The sequence below is a fragment of the Lagopus leucura genome, unplaced genomic scaffold (assembly GCF_019238085.1).
Source record: "Lagopus leucura isolate 7727_CA_CO unplaced genomic scaffold, USGS_WTPT01 Super-Scaffold_100076, whole genome shotgun sequence".
NCBI classification, from domain to species: domain Eukaryota; kingdom Metazoa; phylum Chordata; class Aves; order Galliformes; family Phasianidae; genus Lagopus; species Lagopus leucura.
The window spans coordinates 673,471-694,504 of NW_024962316.1; the positions used below are offsets into that span (position 1 = coordinate 673,471).

At 46.7% G+C, this 21,034-nt stretch overlaps 2 protein-coding genes across 2 annotated transcripts in view; both read left to right on the top strand.

Annotated features, from left to right (window-relative positions):
* Positions 1-13,767, top strand: part of SIN3B (SIN3 transcription regulator family member B) — a 13,977-nt gene extending 210 nt beyond the window's left edge. Inside the window, exons 2-19 of the mRNA XM_042887226.1 lie at positions 115-338; positions 843-996; positions 2,375-2,638; positions 2,977-3,120; positions 3,339-3,461; positions 3,932-4,021; positions 4,450-4,568; positions 4,885-5,092; positions 5,741-5,857; positions 6,207-6,445; positions 7,045-7,228; positions 7,448-8,042; positions 8,520-8,689; positions 9,259-9,432; positions 9,697-9,789; positions 10,080-10,174; positions 10,578-10,782; positions 11,164-13,767. Coding sequence (XP_042743160.1) covers positions 115-338; positions 843-996; positions 2,375-2,638; positions 2,977-3,120; positions 3,339-3,461; positions 3,932-4,021; positions 4,450-4,568; positions 4,885-5,092; positions 5,741-5,857; positions 6,207-6,445; positions 7,045-7,228; positions 7,448-8,042; positions 8,520-8,689; positions 9,259-9,432; positions 9,697-9,789; positions 10,080-10,174; positions 10,578-10,782; positions 11,164-11,394 — 3,429 coding nt within the window. The 3' untranslated portion in view covers positions 11,395-13,767. The remainder of the gene's footprint in view (positions 1-114; positions 339-842; positions 997-2,374; positions 2,639-2,976; positions 3,121-3,338; positions 3,462-3,931; positions 4,022-4,449; positions 4,569-4,884; positions 5,093-5,740; positions 5,858-6,206; positions 6,446-7,044; positions 7,229-7,447; positions 8,043-8,519; positions 8,690-9,258; positions 9,433-9,696; positions 9,790-10,079; positions 10,175-10,577; positions 10,783-11,163) is intronic.
* A 2,923-nt stretch (positions 13,768-16,690) lies between these two features.
* On the top strand, positions 16,691-20,248 carry F2RL3 (F2R like thrombin or trypsin receptor 3). Its single transcript, XM_042887241.1, has 2 exons — positions 16,691-17,422; positions 18,158-20,248. The coding sequence occupies exons 1-2, from the start codon at positions 17,332-17,334 to the stop codon at positions 19,225-19,227; spliced, it is 1,161 nt and encodes a 386-aa protein (XP_042743175.1). The 5' UTR covers positions 16,691-17,331; the 3' UTR covers positions 19,228-20,248.
* The last annotated feature ends 786 nt before the right edge of the window (positions 20,249-21,034 follow it).

Sequence of the window (21,034 nt, forward strand, 5' to 3'; positions counted from 1 at the left end):
CCCGCCCCGGCTCTTTGCCGAACCCGCCCCCGGGGCCGCGGGGCGCCCCCGCCTTCCTCCCCCGTTCCCCGGCCCCGTTACCGCGGCCCCCCGGCCCTCCATCCGTTCCCTCAGCCCCCCCCGGCACCGCGCCGTTCCCCCGGGATCTGTCCCGTCTCCCCGGTGCTCTCGTCGCGGTATCAGCTGTGGGGCCCCGCCGCGCCCCGGCCCTCAGCAGCGTCCCGCCCGCAGGTGGAGGATGCGCTCTCCTACCTGGACCAGGTGAAGATCCGCTTCGGCAGCGACCCGGCCACCTACAACGGCTTCCTGGAGATCATGAAGGAGTTCAAAAGCCAGAGGTAATGCCCGGCCCGGGGCCGTCTCTGCCCTGGGACTTCCCCAGCCTTCACCCCGAGGTTCTGCTGTCCCTACTGGCCCAGTTGTTACACGCTGGAGATGAGGGAGGAGGCGTTCATCCCACTGCTGCCCGCTTCCTTGTTTTCCAGAGCAGAAATCCACGGGAAAAGAATGATCTGTTTTTTTTTTTTTTAATATCCCGCTCTGAAACACAGATCTGGAAAAACAGATGAAGACTTTTGTTGCTGAGAGCTCTCAGCCCTTGTGCGGTGCCCACTTTGGGCAACCTGTACGTTCTTCTCTCTGGAGAACACTCCTAGTGGGAGGCTGCAGTGGGTGGTGGTCCTTCCCTCTGCCTGGGCCTGTTCCTAGGTCTGAAGTTCCCAGACTTTCTTGTTGAGAATGCTATCTGTGAGAAGCCACATGCCTCACCTACCTCTGTACTTTTCTGGGCTTAAGTTGTATTTCTGATGTAGGCACAAGTAACAAATTCTTCTCGATTTTAGCATTGACACACCCGGAGTCATCCGACGCGTTTCACAGCTGTTCCATGAACACCCCGACCTCATTGTAGGATTCAATGCTTTCCTCCCTCTGGGATACAGAATAGAAATTCCAAAGAATGGGAAGCTAAGTATACAGTCACCACTGACTAGTCAGGTAGGTTATAAAGCTCATAGTACCCCAAATAAATCCTGTTAATATATTGCTGCGCACATCTCCTGCTGTATAATCAAGGGATATCAAGATGTTACAATCACAAAATAAACAAGAGAGTTAGGCGAAGTGGACTATGATAACAAGAGAGAATAAATGGAAGGCTTACCCTTATGCTGAGCTCACCACAGAACACCAGAAGGAGGGATCTCCAGACAAGATCCTTCCCCACTGGCAGCCAGTAGGTCTAGGAGAGGTGCAGCCTGGCTCCACCCCTTCCGGCAGCACAGGTGAATTGAATTGCCTTCACCTGTGCTCCTCTGGCTGACTCACGGCTCGCCTCAGGTGATCAATCAGGGGTTCAGGCCGTGACTCAGCAGTTCCCATACACCTGCACAGTTTAGGCTGTGTACGTTTGCATGTATTGCACACTGCTAAAGTTCTGACGTAGTTTTTAAGATGTGGTAATGGCTACAGTGTAAATTTGAACGTTTATTCTCAAACCAGTTATTAGCTCAGCTTGCACTGGAGCGATGTTCCTGCATGAAGTGCTACTGCAACTCCAAATACTCCCGTCAGATTTGAAAACTGAGGTTTTAATTGGCTTGGACTGTTGCACAGACTCTCAATGTCCCTACGTCTAAAAAGACATCCTGGGAGAATTGTACTTCAAGTCTTCAGTGAGCAACTGAGAAATGTATTTGGCCTCACACATTGGTTCTCACACTGTGGGCTTACTTTAAACCACCAGTGTGGTTATTATTTGGTTCATTTTTTGTCCATTGCCTGAATGCATGTGAGGTGTTGCCATGCAATCGCTACCATCCTGCAGTGGGAGACATCTGCTGTTGGATAAATATTGGCCTCTTCCTTTTGTTGTTATTGTGTTATGTGTGGTTGTGGAGGCTGAAATAGAGCTATAGCTGAATTCTGCCGATAAAGTTGTGGTTTAATGCTAATTAGTAGCAGTACATATCTTTTAGATCTCTCTGTTGCTTACAAATTTTGCTTCTTGGAGCCTTACATTTTAATATGTTTCTTAAAACTGACAGTTCCTCTGAAATAGAACAGTGGTAACAGAAACTGCAGCACACGTTACCTGGTACAACCTCTCAAGTGTGGATAATGCAGGGACAGTCATAAGCAGCAATGAGTCAGATTGTTTACCAAGTCAGACATGGCTTATGGGTTTGTTTGTTTTTTAACTCGTGGTGTTAATAACGTAGGTAAGGAAATGTATTATCAAATTAAATCTTTTTTCCCCCTTATTTCTTCACGTGGTAATCTCTTTTAGCTAAACAGATTTAAAATATTGACGCTAGGATGGAGTTGCACCTGTGTTTCAGCACGAGTCACTGTCTTGTATGTCTTATGCCACTAGGTGCCCTCAGAGGCTGTTCCCAGTGCTCTCCCTGGCAGCGGGCTGTTGTTGCATTACTCACAGGAGAATACACACAACCACAGTGACTGCACCGAGGAGTTCAGGCATCAGCTTCCATACAAAGAAGACAAATCCCAAATTCCTTTGGAGTCTGATTCTGTAGAGTTCAATAACGCCATCAGTTACGTGAATAAGATCAAAACTCGCTTCCTTGACCACCCAGAAATTTACAGATCCTTTTTAGAAATTCTTCATACTTACCAGGTAAAAAGCCTTCAAAGTAAGGTAGATTGTGGGTTTGTGGTGTGGCTGCTTGAACAGCTATCAAATGAAACGTCAGGCTTTGTCCAACAGCTGCCTCAAAGATACTCATATGAAATGACAGAAGTGTGAAAACTGTTGAACGTCCTGGGCACTGAGGTGCTAAGGGGTTGTATGTGGATCTGTCTTCACTGACTTTCAGCTGATGTTGTGATATCCTGTGTGATAGAAGCCTTGGACTGTCTGATAGTTATATGAAGTTCGTGTTGCTTTTTTTTTTTTTTTTTTCTGCTGTGAGTTTTGTGTTTGTATCTGTTTAACATCTGTGCTTATCTTTTCAGAAAGAACAGCTTAACACTAAAGGTCGACCCTTCCGGGGCATGTCAGAGGAAGAAGTGTTTACTGAAGTAGCAAATCTGTTCAGAGGACAGGAGGATCTGCTCTCTGAGTTTGGACAGTTTCTTCCAGAGGCTAAAAGGTCTTTGGTATGTGTATGCTTAAAGCAAGGAGAATATTTAATGCTGCCTGTTTATATGTAGAATGCATTACAGAAAAACACACAGCCAGTAGATGAAATTCACTTCTCTTCACTGCTTGGAATTTCACAAAACAGGTCACTTAATTACATGCTCTCTGTTCAGATAAGCAGGATATTTGTACGGGCTGAGGAGAGAGCATTGAAACAATTGTTCATTTTCTTCAGTTCACAGGAAATGGACCATGTGAAGTGAACAGTGTCCAGAAAACTGAGCATGAGAAGAATCTTGAACACAGCAAAAAGCGATCCAGACCGCTGCTGTTGCGTCCTGTTTCTGGCCCAGCAAAGGTATCTCTCTGCAAGTGACCTCACATTACTCATTTTGTTTATGTAATTCCTTGGGTGAAGTTGTAATGAGTGGTGACTTTGAAGTATGTAGGTTAGGTACAAGGAAAAAAAAAATCAAAACTATTTTATAAATAATAATCTGCAAGGAAAGCAATTTTCAGAATTCTAAAATGTATACGGTAGCATGTTGTATGCGAGTATCAAGCCCTTAGATGCAGAATATTGGTCCCCAGAAGGGCAAATTCATTGCTTCTTTAAAGGAACCTTTGGAATTGTTCCTGAAGCGATCCTCCTCCTTAGCCAGGAGCCATCTGGTAGAAATTGCTGTGGAGGACTTGGCACAGCAATGCTAGATTGCTCTTTGGGAAATAACGATGATCAGTCTTTGCAGAGAGCTGTTCTGTGTCAGCAAAGTGGAGTTTGATAGCATTTGAATGACATATATATATATATAATTGTTCTTTTAACAGAAGAAAATGAAACTGAGAGGTACCAAAGATCTGTCAGTAGCAACAGTGGGAAAATATGGAACGCTGCAGGAGTTTTCATTCTTTGACAAGGTCAGTGCTTGGCCCGTTCTCACACTGTGGGCTTACTTTAAACCAGTGGGGTTATTATTTGGTTCATTTTTTATTTAATCTGTGCGTCAGCACTTAGCAATTGCCTGACTTCAAGTGGCAGAGGGAGGGCAGACCAAGAAAAAAGAAAATAGATGGGTTTGGAAGAATGGAAGCTGATCATTAACCTTTTCCTGAATGCTTGTCTCTAACACGGATGTTTTTCTGTGCTTTTCAGCAGTATTTCCTCATAGTAACTGTATGTAGCCACTGAACTATTGTTTGAAACTGAGACTGTTGGGGAATGTTCTCTTTTTATGTTGCAATGCAAATAGAGGTTGGTCTCCTGTGGTTCAGACTCCTTAGAATATGAACAGTAATTAAAAGTGGCATCCACGTGGTTCGGTGATTTCTTTCCAAACTGTCTGTAGGTGCGCAGAGTGCTCAAAAGTCAGGAGGTCTACGAAAATTTTCTCCGCTGCATTGCTCTCTTCAACCAGGAGTTGGTCTCTGGCTCTGAGCTGCTCCAGCTAGTTACGCCATTTTTAGGGTGAGTTACTGATTGCCATCTCTGCTGCATTGGCCTTTTTTAGCCTTGCTCTGTTAATTTTTGGTAGGCGCTGTGAACTTTGGCACTGAAGCTTTGAATTCAACATCAGAAATACCTTCTAGGTAGCATGCCAGCAATGCAGAGCTAATTCACAAAGAGAAATAGTAAAACTGGAATCGTTAACATATCTACACAGCTCTTGAGGAGCATTTTGGGGAGGAGTTTCTTTAGATTTCTCACTTTCATGATGAGTATTAGCCACCCTAAAACCATCAGAATGAAATAACACAGGTCATGCTTATTTGTGTTTTTGAAGGAAATTTCCAGAGCTGTTTGCACAGTTCAAGTCCTTCCTTGGTGTGAAAGAGCTTTCGTTTGCTTCTCCACTGAGTGACCGATCTGGGGATGGAATGAGCCGGGAAATAGATTATGCTTCCTGCAAACGCATTGGATCGAGTTACCGTGCCCTCCCAAAAACCTACCAGCAGCCAAAGTGCAGTGGAAGAACAGCCATTTGCAAGGAGGTACTTTGGGATCAACCACTAAATCCCTGTACAAACATTGTACTTATGTAACTTGAAATGGGGCAGGCAGTAGTACAGCTGCTGCACGTGGATTCCTCCCTCTAACTCTGACTGTCCCTCTTCAGTATCAGTTATTCATCCAATCCATTGAAATAAGGGTATCCACATTCAGCTCACTCAGTTTATCTAAACACATCTCGTCACTTCTTTCAGTTTAATCTCATTTGAGTGTGTGTGCATACGCTATTTGTATAGATAGAAAAGAGCATTGAAGGACAGAAGTTATTTCTCTAGCAGTGGACTAACTTTTGGAAGCAGTGTTTCTCCTGAAAGAGCACTGTGAGCCAATGTTGTAGGCACTGCTGTCCCTGGGAGCAGACATCTACTCCCACTGCTCCCTGTTGTCCCCTTTGCTGCAATGATCTCTGCTTTGAGAGAAGATAGTGAAGCTGCTTCTGAACTCTGATGCATTTCTACACAGACCTTTAATTATTTAGGAGTAGTCATGACAGTGTTAGCTAGGCTAAAACTTCCAGGAGAAACTCAAGGATGAACTGTGCAAGAATCAAACAGCGCAGTATCAGAGCTCCTTGAACAGCTCTGGGCTCCTAAGGCATTGTTCAGCGTCATATCTTTGCACTCTTGCAGGTGTTAAATGATACCTGGGTTTCATTTCCATCCTGGTCTGAAGACTCAACTTTTGTCAGCTCCAAGAAGACTCCTTATGAGGAACAGTTGCACCGCTGTGAGGATGAGCGGTTTGAGGTACCTCTGCTGCTCAGCTTCCATTCTCCCTCCTCAGAAAACAAAACTTCTAGCTGTTGAGGATTTTTACTGAACTAATCATTGGCCAAATACTGGAAGTTTGATTAGTGCTCATTAGTTTGAGCTAGAGTTTGGTGTTTTCCCACTCGCTTAGAGTCTAATAGTTCTTTTAGGCATGAGTCCAGTTCTGGAAAGTATGTTGCCTTTGGAGAACTGACGCAGGTCTGTTTTCCAGTAAGAAGCCTTGCTGATGCTTCTTAGCTCCACCCAGCGGGCAGCAGACCTGAGCTCATCTCTATTTTCCTGCTGTCAGCATTCTTAAACTGTGTCTTTGTGGACTCTTCAACAGCTGGATGTTGTCTTGGAGACCAATTTAGCCACAATACGTGTGCTGGAGAGTGTGCAGAAAAAGCTTTCTCGTCTCACTCAAGAGGATCAGGAAAAATTTCGGCTGGATGATTGCTTGGGAGGAACATCAGAGGTGATCCAGCGCAGGGCCATCTATCGCATCTATGGTGATAAAGCACCAGAGATCATTGAAAGTCTGAAGAAAAACCCAGTTACTGCAGTTCCAGTTGTTCTTAAGAGGTAATTCCCATTCTCCCACGCTCACCTGGGATCTTTAAGAAACAGGATTGTAAAGGTCGTTTTTATGTGTATTTTTTCCTTTTTTTTCCCCAGTAAGTAACTTGGTTTTTACTTCTTAGATTATAATGTACAGAAATAGGAAATAAAGTAGATCTTGTTTACTTCTGAAGTGACAAATATTTTAGCAGCTCATTGGAAGTATCTAAAATATTTCAGTAGCTTACTGAAAATGCTTCTCTCTGTATTTAGATTTCTTGGACTGTGCTTAAAAAACAAACATTTTTTAGGTTGGTTTGGGAGTGAAGTATGAGTTTTAAGTCCTCCCTACTTGTTGTACTGCTGGTAGCTGGTTTGATGTTTCTGAGTACTTTAGCCATCTTTTTTTTAACTAAAAAAATTCTCTTTGCAGTGCTGAAAGGTTCTGTGCGATGATCTCCAGTGAAAGGTCAAGGTGTTGGAAATTGTTGTAGTTCTCTAGTCTTCCTCCCAAGCATTTTTAAACAACTGCTTCCTGTAGACACTGTTAGAAAGGATAGCTTATCTGCAGTGATGGTGCTTTTATGTATGTCTTCTCAAACTAACATTGTACATTTATGCAGATTGAAAGCAAAAGAGGAGGAGTGGCGGGAGGCCCAGCAGGGCTTCAACAAAATTTGGCGTGAGCAGTACGAGAAAGCCTACCTGAAGTCCCTTGACCACCAGGCTGTCAACTTCAAACAAAATGACACCAAGGCTTTGCGCTCCAAGAGCTTGTTGAATGAAATTGAGAGTGTCTATGATGAGGTATGTATGTTAGCAAATAATTAATTCTGTTTGTTGTTCATTTATGCCATTGTCTGAAGGTTTGCTCCATGCCTGGGATCAGCTTGAGGTGCTCTGAATTGTTCTCAGTCAAAAATGGCTGTCCCAAGCAGAGTGTTAATCCTGGCTTATTTCTTCTGGCAGGAGTGGCTCTTGAGCATGCAGTGGAAGCATCTTTATCTATTTGTCTCTTGATTACAGCATCAGGAGCAGCATTCAGAGGGGAGAAGTTCATCCACAAATGAGCCTCATCTTATCTTTATCTACGAAGATAAGCAGATTTTGGAAGACGCAGCATCTCTTATCAGCTATTACGTAAAACGTCAGCCTACCATCCAGAAGGAGGATCAAGCAACCATTCAGCAGATAGTGCACCACTTCATACCCGAGCTGTTTTTCTCTCAGCCCCCTGAACACAGTATTTCTGAAGAATCAACAGATGAAGACAGAGAAAACCATCAGGGGCAGAACCTGGATACTCCAGAGCTACGGAAAAAGCATGTGCCTGGGCCTCCAAGCAGTCCTTTGGAGACAAAAGCAACCTTCTGTGATGTTACAGCTGCTGAGCCCCATAACACTCTGGATGATGTTTACAGTCTGTTCTTTGTCAATAATAATTGGTATTTCTTCCTCCGCCTTCATCAGACTCTGTGCTCGAGGCTCCTAAAGATTTATCGTCAAGCGCAGAAGCAGCTCCTAGAATATCGGACTGAAAAAGAGAGGGAGAAACTCCTTTGTGAGGGGAGAAAAGAAAAGACCAATGATCCAGCCATGGAGCTCAGACTGAAGCAACCAAGTAAGAATACGCTCTGACGTGGTGCATTGTTAATGTTCTGGTTGTATGTGTCTGGGGAACTGAGAGCAGCAGGCAGGGAATGTAGAGGTCCAAACCTCTGCTCTGTTTGCAGTTCATGGATACGGCTGAGTTGACAGGACAGCTTGTTTGTCATTTGTCCTTTTGAGTGCTTTCATGCATAGTTCAGAAAATCTTCCCACAAGTGCACAGCTGTCAAACGTTCCCGAAGTGTCTTGTATTAAAGTGTTATTTAGTTTTAAAATGTGAATGGCTCTCTGATGAAACAATTCACCACTCAAAGCATGGCAGAAGAGCTTGAGGAAAAACTGTTTCAGTCTGTCAGCACTCTTGAGAGAGAACTCTGCAAAGGTGTTCCAGCACTGAATGTCACAGCTCTCCAGCAGTGCTGTCCTGTACACCTCCTGACTCACTCTGCCTCTTGCATGTAGTAGGTGACTGCCCTTTTCCTCTGACCAGGTGAAGTGGAACTGGAGGAGTACTACCCTGCGTTCCTGGATATGGTGAGGAGCCTGCTGGATGGGAACATTGACCCAACGCAGTACGAGGACACACTGAGGGAGATGTTCACCATCCACGCCTACATTGGCTTTACTATGGACAAACTGGTGCAGAATATTGTCCGCCAGGTAACTAGTTTGATGGCTGTGCTCTGTGGGGGACAGCACGTTTCCCTTCTATGGACAAATAGCTTTCTTACAGCACCTGTAATGCAAGAACGCATAAAACTTTCAGCAAATATATAGAAGTTAAATTTGTGGTGGAAAGGGCTTAATACAAGTTCAGTGAGATAGTTCAGTACCAAGTACAGTACAGGGACCACCTCAGGGGACTGACTCTTCCTGGCCTTTTCCAACACTTCTTCAGTTCCAGAGTTCAAAATTCTGCCATTTCCAAGATAAATCAAAGGCTAAAGAAAGGCTCCGTCCTTTCTATGCAATATCTGTCTTCTAATTGTAGGGTTGTTGTTTTTGTGAAGTTTTTGTTGTTGTTTTTTTTTGTGAAGTTAGGCACTTTAGCTCCTTACTCTCTTTTTTTTCCTTATATTGTAATGAAAGGGGAAATAAAGGGTATAAAGTCTCTGGAGTTAAAACTTTGATAGTTTGTGTGGTGCTATGCTGAGTTTTGTATTCCTTTCATAAGACGCTGAAGTCTTGGCCCAGACTTGTTAACTGAATTCTCTTGTTTTTAATGGAAGCTTCACCATTTAGTGAGCGACGACATCTGCTTGAAGGTTGTTGAGCTCTACCTGAACGAGAGGAAGCGAGGTGCTGCTGGAGGTAACCTGTCCTCTAGGTGTGTCCGGGCAGCAAAGGAAACCAGTTATCAGTGGAAGGCTGAACGTTGCATGGCAGATGAGAACTGTTTCAAGGTGAGAACCTGCTGCCAGGAAATTTCATAAAGTGACTGTGCCACTTCACCTGGGAGAAGTGGGTTTGAAAGCTCCAAGGCCACAATATGGAGAGAGGGGTACCAAAAACAGCACAGGCAGTAAGGTGGCGTATTGACTCACTGAAAAGCCTTATTGCTTGCGCCTCTCCTGATCATGTATTTGTTGTCCAAATGACTTGTGAATATCCATCACTTTATTGTGGACTCATGTGGCCAACATCTTTCACCTGTCACTTTATTACAGGTAATGTTTCTACAGAGGAAAGGCCAGGTGATCATGACCATTGAACTCCTGGATACAGAAGAAACCCAAACAGAAGATCCGGTGGAGGTCCAGGTAATAGTATGGTGACCATGCAGTCTGCTGTACCCAGACAAAGCAGATATCTAAGAATGCTTTCCAACTTTCTTGATCCCAAATATGATTTTTTGCCAGGAGGATAAGCTTATCTGGGAGGGTATGGCCATTGACAGAAATGTGTATGTCAATGAAACAGTTCCAACATAAATCATCTTGGGGTTGGGTGAGGTACCAGCAGCTTCTTGAAGAGCATCTGGAAATAAACTAGACCTTTGCAGCAGTGTTTAACTTGAGAGAAGTCTTGACATGAAATTGATCTCTTGCAGCACCTTGCTAACTACATGGAGCAGTACGTTGGGGTGGAAGGAGTTCCAAACAACCAGAATGATGGCTTCTTACTGAAACCAGTTTTTCTGCAAAGGTGAGCTCCCTCCCTCTCCTGAGTCATATCTGGGGCAGCTGGTCCTGCTTCCTCTGACTGTGTGGCAGTGATTGTAGGTGATGTGCAGCACAGGCATTTCTAGGGAAATGCACTCGTCTCTGAGGTCCAGAGGGACTGCTGGAGTTCAGTGTGCTGTGCAAGAATGCTGAAGAAAAAGTTAATGACCGCTGCACTGAGGTGTGTTTATGATGGAGTGGGGCTGCCTAAGCAGTCCTTTCTGGGGGGAATCTGAGGTCTAATTTGTTTGTTTCCATTTCAGTAACTATTTGCTGAGAGTCTGAAAACTAAAACATACAGTTCATACTTTGCTGTCGGCTCTACCAGCTTGAGAGAGTGGGTAAACACGTGTGACAAATGCTTCATGATCTTTGTTTTGTTCTAGAAACCTAAAAAAATTTCGTAAGTGGCAATGTAAGCAAGTGAGAGCTCTGCGGAGTGAGGTGAAGAGCTCCTGGAAGAGGCTGATTGGCGTCGAGAGCGCGTGCAACGTGGACTGCCGGTTCAAGCTCAACACCCACAAAATGATGTTCATCATGAACTCGGAGGATTACATGTACAGGCGGGGAGCGCTGTGCCGAGCCAAGCAGGTGCATCTCCTGTTACTCTCTCAGTAGCTTAGGCAATTGCAGAGGTAGAAGATTTCAGCCAAAAGACAGATATTGGTAGGAAGTCTTTGGCTGAATTTCTGCAAAATCCACCCAGAAGTTACTCCTCTGTGTTGGATGAATCAAGGAAAAGAGATGGGAAACATTCTGTGTTTTAGTTTAGCTCAGCAGTTTTTACTTTGCAAATTTTAAAGGGGAGTTGCAAACATTAAGAAATAGAGACCTTTAAAGGCAGCTGTGTGGCTTTTCTGTTTGTGTTGTGTTGTAGAGCTTGCCTGTTGTGGACATACAAAGAGGTGAAAGTTTTGACTTCCTGCCCAGAAACCTCTCAGTAATTTTTTTTTTTTACTTTTCTGCTTTCAGGTACAGCCAATGGTGCTGTTAAAGCACCACCAGCAGTTTGAAGAGTGGCACAACAGATGGCTAGAAGAGAATGTGACCATGGAGGCAGTAGATGTTGTTCAAGATTGGCTAATGGGAGACGAAGATGAGGAGATGGTGCCCTGTAAAACAACCTGTGAGACAGTGAATGTCCATGGAGTCCCTGTGAACAGATACAGAGTGCAGTACAGCCGCCGTCCAGCTTCGCCATGAGGAGATTTGTGCCTGGGACTTGCTGGTGAAACACATGTACTCTGAGAATAGTGGTGGGAATGCAATGTATGTATTAATGGTATTTATCCAAACAGCATTTTACTTTGGATTATAACGTATTTTCCATACGGCATAGACTTGTCTCCTTGCAGTGTAATCCTCCAGTCATCATGAAGAGACTTAACAGCTTTAAGGAAGAGGGCTCTTGGCATTGCCACACTTTTTAGTAGTTTCCTAGCTTTAGGCCACTGCTGACCGGCCAATACAGGAAAGCAGAACAAGTGGGCCAGGCTCCTGGCGATCTGCCACTGGTGGCTTTGTTGGACAGGAGTTGGCTGGTGCTTGGCAAATGCTGGCAGCTGCTTCCACTTTGAAAAGTTTAATGTGCCCTATCGTCCTGAATTTGTGCCGTCTTGGAGCCTGCAGAACTCTTCAATATAACCTCCAAGTGCCAGCGTGGCACTGATTGCCAGCCTTGCTGCAGGCTGCTTCCTTATCTGCGTGTATTAATAAGGCAACAGATGCAGTGTTTGTTACTGGTGCTCTGGTGAGAAAATGTCGAAACTGAGGCAGAGGTGAACAGCATACTGACCACTCTTAACTCCTGCTCACCAACTGAGTATTCTGGAGCATGAACTAAGGGGAAGAAACCCTGTGAGCTGCAGTGCTGGGGAGAAGAGCCGAGGCCCATGGCCCACCTGCCCGCAGAGCCCATCTCACTGCTTTGAGGATTTGTGACCTGCTGCAGACTGCTGTCTCAGATCTGAAGCTGCTTGGAGTGTGTGTGTGGAGAAAAATATCCAGTGCGAGGTCTGCTCTGATTATTTTTGGTATTTTGCATGCTGACTGGCAGCCTCTGGAGACTGCGTACTCTTCCTTGTGTGTGCCCAGACTGCGGTTCTGCTGGGTTGTACCACTTAAATAACGGCAGTAGATGGAGCTCTTGCAGCACAGCGTTTGCTCTGGATCTGAAGTTTTGTCCCAGATACGCCGCTGTTCTGCTAGGTCAGCACAGATGCTGTGTTTGCAGTGACACATGGAAGTCTGTAACGGGGAGGATTAGATCCAGCCACAACCGCTGAAGCTTTTCCACCAAACCATCTTTTCTTCTACCCAAGTTTCTTTGAATAGAAGCAAAAGAAAACATAACCCAAACCATACAGAAAACTGCACCAACTGACTGAAAAAAAGGAAATTCAGCTCTGTCTGTCCTGCAGCCCCGCTGTGACTTTGCTGTTGTTTTTTGGGGCCAAAGGCAAGCATTCTGTCACGGAGCATATGACAGACGTAATGTGTTGAGGCAGATCCAGCCTCCTTCAGCTCAACCTCCCGCTTTTCATGGCTATTAAGGGAGTAACCCCCCAACCTGGATCCTTTTTTCGTGGCTTTGATTTTAGGTTATCCTTTCTGCCAAACCTAAATAGCAGCCTGTAGGATTTGTCCTGGGTTATTTCCACTGTACAGCGTTGGGTTTTGCAATTGTCTCACTTGACCGTAGAAAAATTGGCCTTTGGGGTACATTTAATACGAAACTGTACTGACTCTTTGTCTTTTTTGCAAATTAATCTGCGGGAGGGAATGAAGGAGGCCAGTCTTTGGCATTTGTGGCCACTTGCACAACCGCTGCCAGTGCAGAACTTCTCCTCAAGAACTCATGTTCTCATTGTCTGAGTGTCTGTTGAATTCTGTTACTGAAATGAGCTGTGGAGGTTCTTCCCCTGCCCACATAGCTATGGGAGAGCGAGGTGGAGAGGGGATTGAGCCCAGTGCAAAGCACAGAATCCCTTTTTCTTCCTGTCAGCTCAACAGAATACGCCTCAGTCCTGTTCACCTCTGCTGTCTTCCAGTGGAGATGATAACTGTGCCAAATTTTATGGTTTTACGATACAGAAAAATGTTTACTAGACAATAGGTTGCAACTTGTGGCTTAAAATGCGTTTGATTCCAGGTGTCCCACAGCGTATGAGGGTAACACACCTGTGTGCCATCCTGTTCCATCTCCCCATTTTTAAGTGTACTTCAGGTATTTTTAAGCATCCTTATTTTGTAAACTTTAATTTATAATCTTGAATGGATTACAGCAGACTGTGGCCCTTCGTAGTGCTGTTATCTCAAAAACAGTGGTAGCAAATGATGTGAAGAGATGGGATGAGTGGGCAGCACAGGTCTGAGGGTGCTTTGCTGATGTCTGAGAGTTGAAGCTCAGCTGTTGTGTATCTGCAAGCACGACCTCGATTCAAGAGTTTGTTCTTCCATTTTTTTGAAGGATCTTTGCTTTTGGGCTTATTATTGCTTTGCCAGCTCTTTGAATGTAGTTTGTTTTTTATATTTATTTGCACATCCAAGTCAAATAAAATACCGATTTTAAAAGTCTGCAGGTCTCGCTGTTTTAAATGGTTTTAAGATTTAACTGAAGCCTTCTGCTGACCCCCAGACCTGACCGTCCTGCACCTGAAACTGAATTTTCAATGGCAGAAAAATGCAGCTGGAAGGCTGGGTGAATCTGCCCTCGTGCACTTACAAGGAGCTGCGTGCAGCTGTGTGCCAGCCCACTTCCAGCAGGCAGCGAATCTTTAACCTCAGTGTGGTTAAATGAGCGCGCTGTGATACGAAAGGGAAAGGTTTCCTACATGCACACAGCAGCAGATCCCACATGGGAAGGCAGCACCTCTGGTTCTGCACCCACTGCTGCCAGGACGGCTGCGGGAACACAGCTGAGCACGGGCGGCCGTAAGGTGGCACAGTTGCTCTGTGGGAATAGATTTCAAAAGAAAACAGCCCCCAGAGCCGCTAATGCACAGCTCTGTGTTGGTTCACTCCTAGCAGCACCTTTGCCACGAGAGGTGTGCAAAAGCGAGCTCTGGGCCCAGCCTCAGCTGCTCGTGTGCTCTGCACAACAGCCCTTGGAGCGCACGATTCCAGTTCCGAAATCCATCAGCACATCTGCTCCAGGTTAAGGCAGTACAACCGCAACCAGGGAAATAACCCCCACCCGGCTTCCCCTCAGCCTCTCCAAATTCCTGGGTAATAATAACATGCAGAACCGCCTTCCCTGGGAGCCCTGCGCAACAAATGGATGTGTGGAGTTTGCAAATTAAGCTGCAGTGCTGTGACCCAGATCTGATAGGAGTTTCCTTTACATCATCCTCAACACTTCCGTTGCCATAACAAAAGGCGATTCCACTTTCTGTGCAGCACGGCGTTGCTCACAGGGAAACAAACCTCCGTTCTCTCCGTAACAATCCTCTGATGAATAAACGGTACGAATGATTTGATACAAATGATGGTGGTGACGTAGCAGAGGATGCCATATATTTTACACAAAAGTGTCCTCTTGGAGATGGTGGACTTAACACAAAGAACGGCCCCTGTGCTGTGGGGGAGTGAAAGGCGCTGGGGACGGCACAGCTGACATCACCACACACAGCTGGAGCTCTCAGCAATACACAGCTTTACAAGATCCTTCTCGTTTGCAGGATGGAATAATGAGCGGTTTCATAAATCACATTAAGAATTGCTGAAGGGAGCACTTGAACAGTGGAGAAAGGAGAGGAGGGTGAGCTGGTGGCTGGTGAGGGTAGGAGGTGCCCCATGCACGAGGGCAGCCCCTGTGCCACCCACAGCCCCCGTGTGCCACAGCCTGCAAGGACAAACCCGGGCTGAGAGAGCCCTCATTTCTTGCTCAGTGGAGGTTTTCTGTGCTGTGATTTGGAGAAGGCTCCGATGCACAGCCGGTGGCTGGGAAAATCAGCATTGCATTCATGGAAAATGTGAGGTTTGCTGACAGCGGTGGAAATGCTGCGTGCTGCCGGCTCTGCCCCGAGCTGCTGCCTCTCATTCTGCAGCAGGAACACGAGCTCAGCCCAGGGCAGGATTCAGCTGCACCAGGAGTTCTCTCTTCACACCTGCTGGTTTGCAGCTGAGCTGCTGGAAGAGAGCAGGAATCTGAACCCTGTTAAGAGCATCCAAGTCCCAAAGTCAGATCAGTCAGACCCTAAAGGCACCATGTGGGGCAGGGCAGGTGCTGCCTGCACCTCCCTCACAGCTCTAAAATCCCTCCCCTGTGTTCCAGTCCTACGTGTTCACGGTTCAGGGCAATGGAAGCAAAGAGTGCTTTCTCCCAGGAGATACCTATTGCACAACGAGCAGCTTTAAAACCAAATGTTACCCCACAGGGAAGGGAGCAAATGAGATGTTAACAAGCTGTGACAAACCTCTGGCATGAGAATTTTCAAGCAAGCTGTTCTGCATCTGAAGCAATCACTAAAGATCACACAGCATCTGAAAACTGAAGGATAGAGCAGTGAATAACCTCTCCCTGCTCCACTCCAGAGACCCATCCGTAGGAAGCAGGGCTGTGATTTGCACACTATCTGCACCTGATTATGGCTAATTTTTTGCATACAGAGCATGGAAAGGATCCCACTTGAGGCATGGAAAATACGTGGCTGCATGAGTCATGTTGTAATGGTTCATAAATCCTGAGAGAATCACAAAAGCAAAACATCCAACATTGCATCTTCCCTATCCCTGCCAGCGGAACCCCACCTCTCGATGCAGGGATGTGGGAATATGGTGAAAGCAAAGGAAATAGGATCATTTTCTCCTTGGAATAGAGGAATCTCTTCAAACAGCAGCCAGGCTCAGATTTGCAGTCTTCACAGAAGAGGCCATTCATGAGGCGAAGAAACAGGAATGAACTGCTCCTCAGGATGCCAAACCAAATTTACAATTCCTACCTGGGCTCCAGCTCCATCCTTACCTCATGGAGTGGCAGCCCCAGCACCCCACACTGTGCCCTCATTGCTGGAAAGGGCCCAGAGAGGCAGTGGGAGAGGACTGGGACTTTCCCAATGGTGCTGTGTGAGGGCACAGAACGGCCTTACACTCCCAAAGAGTTGGAGAAGGAGGGACCATGTAGCTCTCCAGAGCCATCAGGGTTGGAACACAGAGTGGTGGGGCTGGAACTTCTCACTTCAGCCATGCTGTCGTTCTACAGCTCTGTGCAGGCTGTGGCAAATGGAGCGCCTGCTCTCCTGGGGGGTGTTGGGTGGAGGCTGCGCATCTCTGGAAAAACACGGCTCTGTGTGGGCATGAGAGGCTGCAGTTCACTGTTATCTGCCCAAGCACACAGAGCACGAGCAGATAACAGTCCCCACGTCAGCCCCTCTCCTGCAGGACGGCTCAGCTTGCCCTGCCTATCGGCGGAAGCAGCACATCTCCATCAGGCCAGGACCTCAGCACTTATCTGTGTGCGTCACAGCACTGGGCGCTGCTTCCTTCAGATGGCCTTTGTTTAACCTCTGCAGCAAGAGCAAGGAGGGAGGGAAGCAGGATTAGAAATAAAGAAACAGAACTATGATGGGCTGAACCCAACACAGGGACTGCGGGACAGAACCCAAGCCCTGAACTGTCCCCAAAGCCATGGGAGAGCCCTGCACAGCCCCAGGAGCCGGGGAGGCTGCGGCCCTCCAGCACTCCATGGCTGTGTGCGGGGTTGACATAGAAGGCATTGAAGCAGTGTGGGAAAGGACCTCAAGCACTGCGCACTGCTGCTCGGATCCCTCTCAAGCAGAAGGACGCCATTGGACGTGGAGGCCATAGGAGTTTCAATGCAGTTTACACACAATCAAATTCAGAGTGTGTCAAATGTGACTGTGTGTTATTTTCAAGAACAGCCCAGAGCAGGGAGGAGACCCAAATGAGTCACTCGAGCTCTGACAAACAATCCCTATGGGTCTGGATGCGTGCGTCCCCCCAACCTCACAGCTGACACTGCAGCTACGTCTCTGCTGGGACCACACTGGCTCTAGGAATGCGTGACAGGATGAGCCTGGTGCTTCCGAGTGTTAAGGACTGCGAGGAGGAAACGCATGAGCACAGGCACTCACACAGCCTTTCCCAGCTGCCTCCTAGCACTGCAGCTCCTGCAGCAGCATGGGGACCTCCAGGAGCGGGCAGTTGGCACCCTGGCTCGCGCTGTGCTGTGCTGCGTGGGGAATGGGCCTGGCAGCACCAGATTATGATGGTGAGTGGGCATCTTTGGGGGAAAAACTGCTTCTTAAAGTACAGGAGGTTTGGGACTTCTAAAACATCCCTGAGAACCTATTTATGAAATATTATTCTGGGTGCTCCAACCCTGGAGGTGCCCAGCGCTGTGGATGGGGGGGCACCCAGCCCATGGCACGGGGTTGGAACTGTATGATCTTTAAGGTCCCTTCCAACCTGAGCCGTTCCATGATTCCACAATCATGAGAGTGAATGCTCACTGAGATTCATGCATGCTCTACTTGAAACAGGAGGTGGTGGAGAATGCTCATGGAAGGGAAATTAAAACCAGTGTAGAACAAAGTGGCAAGAAGCAGAAACAGAGCAGTCAAACAGAGCACTTGAAACCAAAACCTTCAGCTAAAAATTAAGCTCCCACAGCCACAGCTTTGCACTGGAGTGTCCCTGGATTTTAGGACTCTGAGAGCCAGGCAGAGATATTGTGCCCTGTTCCCCTGGTACCTGAGCTTCATAGCAATTGTGAGTGGTGGGAAGCAGAGCACAGAACAGACTTGTCAGCTTGCAGTAAAGCCCCCAGTGGTCACTGCTGCACACCCAACTCCATCTCTGCTTTTTCTGCCCATGACCCATCAGCATTTTGCAGAATGGAACCCAACAATAAAATGCAGCGCCTTAGAATTTGGTGTAAGCGTCACGAAACCAGCCCGCTTTGCTAACATGTGCAGCAAGTAACAGACTGCATTTACACCAACAGATTACTCTCAGAACAGCACCAGCGAGCAGATAACAACGGCAGAGATCACACCATGCCCCCGAGCCATCCCCGGCGAAAAGGCCACGATAGACAACACGACATACCTGCTGCTGCACGAGGCTGCTCGCTCCCAGCTGAGCAGTGGGGTCACAGTGCTGCTCATCCCCTCCCTCTACAGCCTCGTCTTCCTGCTGGGGCTGCCCTCCAACGGGCTGGCCCTCTGGGTTTTGGCTACCAGAACTGAGAAGCTGACCTCCACCATCTTCCTGATGAACCTGGCTGCAGCAGACCTGCTGCTCATATCTGTGCTGCCTTTCAAGATAATCTACTACTTCCTTGGGAACAACTGGCCCTTTGGGGAAGGTCTGTGCCGGGTCACCACAGCTTTCTTCTATGGGAACATGTACTGCTCAGTGCTGCTGCTCACGTGCATCAGTGTGGATCGGTACCTGGCAGTGGTGCATCCTTTCTTCTCGCGCTCTTTCCGCACCCCTGCCTTCGCTGCCTGGACCTGTGCTGCTGTCTGGCTCTGCGCTGCTGTCATCACTCTGCCCCTGACTCTGCAGCAGCAGTCGTATCCCCTGTACAGAGCCGACATCACTCTGTGCCACGATGTTCTCCCTAGGCAGGAGGATGACGGCTATTACTTCTACTACTTCGTCTGCCTCATCGCCTGCGCTTTCCTCGCTCCTCTGGTGGTGATGCTGTTCAGCTACTGCTCAGTGCTGCAAGCCCTCCTGGGCAGTGGGAAGAGGTACTCCCACTCCATGAAGCTCACTGCTCTCGTGCTGCTCACACTCGTGGCCTTCTACACTCCCAGCAACGTTCTCCTCCTCGTTCATTACTCCAGCTATCGGTGCAAGCTGTACGGCAGTTTGTACATCGGCTACATGGTGAGCCTGGCCGTCAGCACCTGTAACAGCTGTGCTGACCCCTTTGTCTACTACTATGTATCAGAAGATTTCCGGGAGAAGGTGAGGAGCACGTTCTTCAATTGCAGCAAACCTCCCTCCTTACAAACCTCCAAAGAAACACTTCCTCAGAAAAGCTCCAAGGAGTCACTGGTGTAAGGCTCCATCCCAGCTCCCTGCCCCACGGCACTCCCAACTGTGGGGTGGGACAAAGCACTGGGACTTCACGAGTTTCATCCAGAGCAGTGAGGAGCAGTTCCCAGCAGACAAGTCTCAGGAAGAAAGAACCACGTTCTTCTGTCTGCACAGCTAAGACCAAACAACATGTGAGATATGGAGTGCTGAACACATATAGATCTGTGATTGGAACCCTGCATGCAACTTCTCATCTGGTTACACCTGCCAGGGATGCTTCTGTTGTACACCCAGGTCTGCTTTTAATGCGTGCTGTGAGCTGGCTGCTATCTGCCTTCTATTTCATTTTTCTGGCTTCCTTGCTGTCCTTGAACCCATATTCTTTTTACCTAAAACTGAAGGAGAACAGGCACTTGCATTACCAAATTTCTAAACATTTCAAAAATATCAGGAGGCACTTACAAAAAAGGCACCCATTGTCTGAACTAAAATGCTCTGCCCACAGAACACAGAGCATCAGCTTTTCTAGCTATTACGTTCCTGGCTTAACCAAGAATCACCACCCCAGTAAAGGCAGCCCACTGTCACAAACATAAAAACCCAATTCCTTCATCCCTGTTGATGCTAATGACCTCTGGCACCCAAAACTTCTTAAGGCCAAGACTGTATTCTGCCTCTTGGAGGAAAATATTAAAAAAGGAATTGAGAAAACACTCAAGACATTTTTTTTTTCCTTTTTTTCGCTTCATATCACACAACCAAGAGCTTTCTTCTATGAAACAGGTGATCACACTCATTGCTCAACACCGGGTATGCTGCAAACTATTCAAAACACAGCTCAGCTCTGGGCACATCCCAACAAGGAGCAAGGCAGAAAATGGGCAACGAAATTCCTTAGAGTTCCTGAATTCGGTGTTTCTATTGGTACATCCACAACTGTGATCTACAACCAAACAGCCCTACAGCCTACAGTGCGAATAAAGAGACATAAAAGATTGTTTTAAAATCAGTTTTTAATAAAATATTTACCAGAATCTAAAACAAACCCTTTTCCGGACTCAGAGTTGCTAGGATGTGTGTATGAACAAAACAAAAACGCTCATAGAACGGTGTGCTCACATGTAAGTGCTGGGGTGGGATGCACCTCAGGTGAAAACTAGTTCCAGTTTTCTAGGTGAAAACTAGAGCCCATCTCCTGTGGGTGCAGCAGAGCACGTGCAGAACATGGCAGCTGCTGCTGGAGAGGCAGCACAGACTGCTGTCACTCCATCAGAAGGAGCAAGCACCGAAAACCAAAACAGGAAAAGAAACAACAAAATGAGCTGAGGTTTTCCAAATAGGTCATCTGTCAACCATAATGAAAACCAGGTTACCCCAGGTTAAACATCAATTGTCAGTGTTAGCAAAGCAAGTGCTGTCGTTTCCATGATGTTATTCAAGCAAGCTGAACATTCTGAGGGCTTTTTTTTCCTACTGAGGCTGATTAAAAAGAATGGAAAGAGCTAAGACCAAAACACCCAGACAAGAAAGGACAAGGAAGCTATTGCTTTAAAATAAATACCATGGTAATGGTTACTCTGCATAATGTACAGTTACAAATATATAAATATTAATTTCATTGAAAGGATTGCAAGCAGAAAGTCACCAATAATTAGCACTGCTGTTGGCTATTTAGTAACGTAACTTGGTGGTAGCAGAAATCTGTCTCACAAACCCATCAGAGAAAGGAAAGGAGAAGCATCTCTCTAACAGAGGGAGGCACACATTTCTAAGCCACAGCCAACTCAGCCCAAAGCAGCAGCAGCTCTGCTGCCATTCCACCACTGGGTTT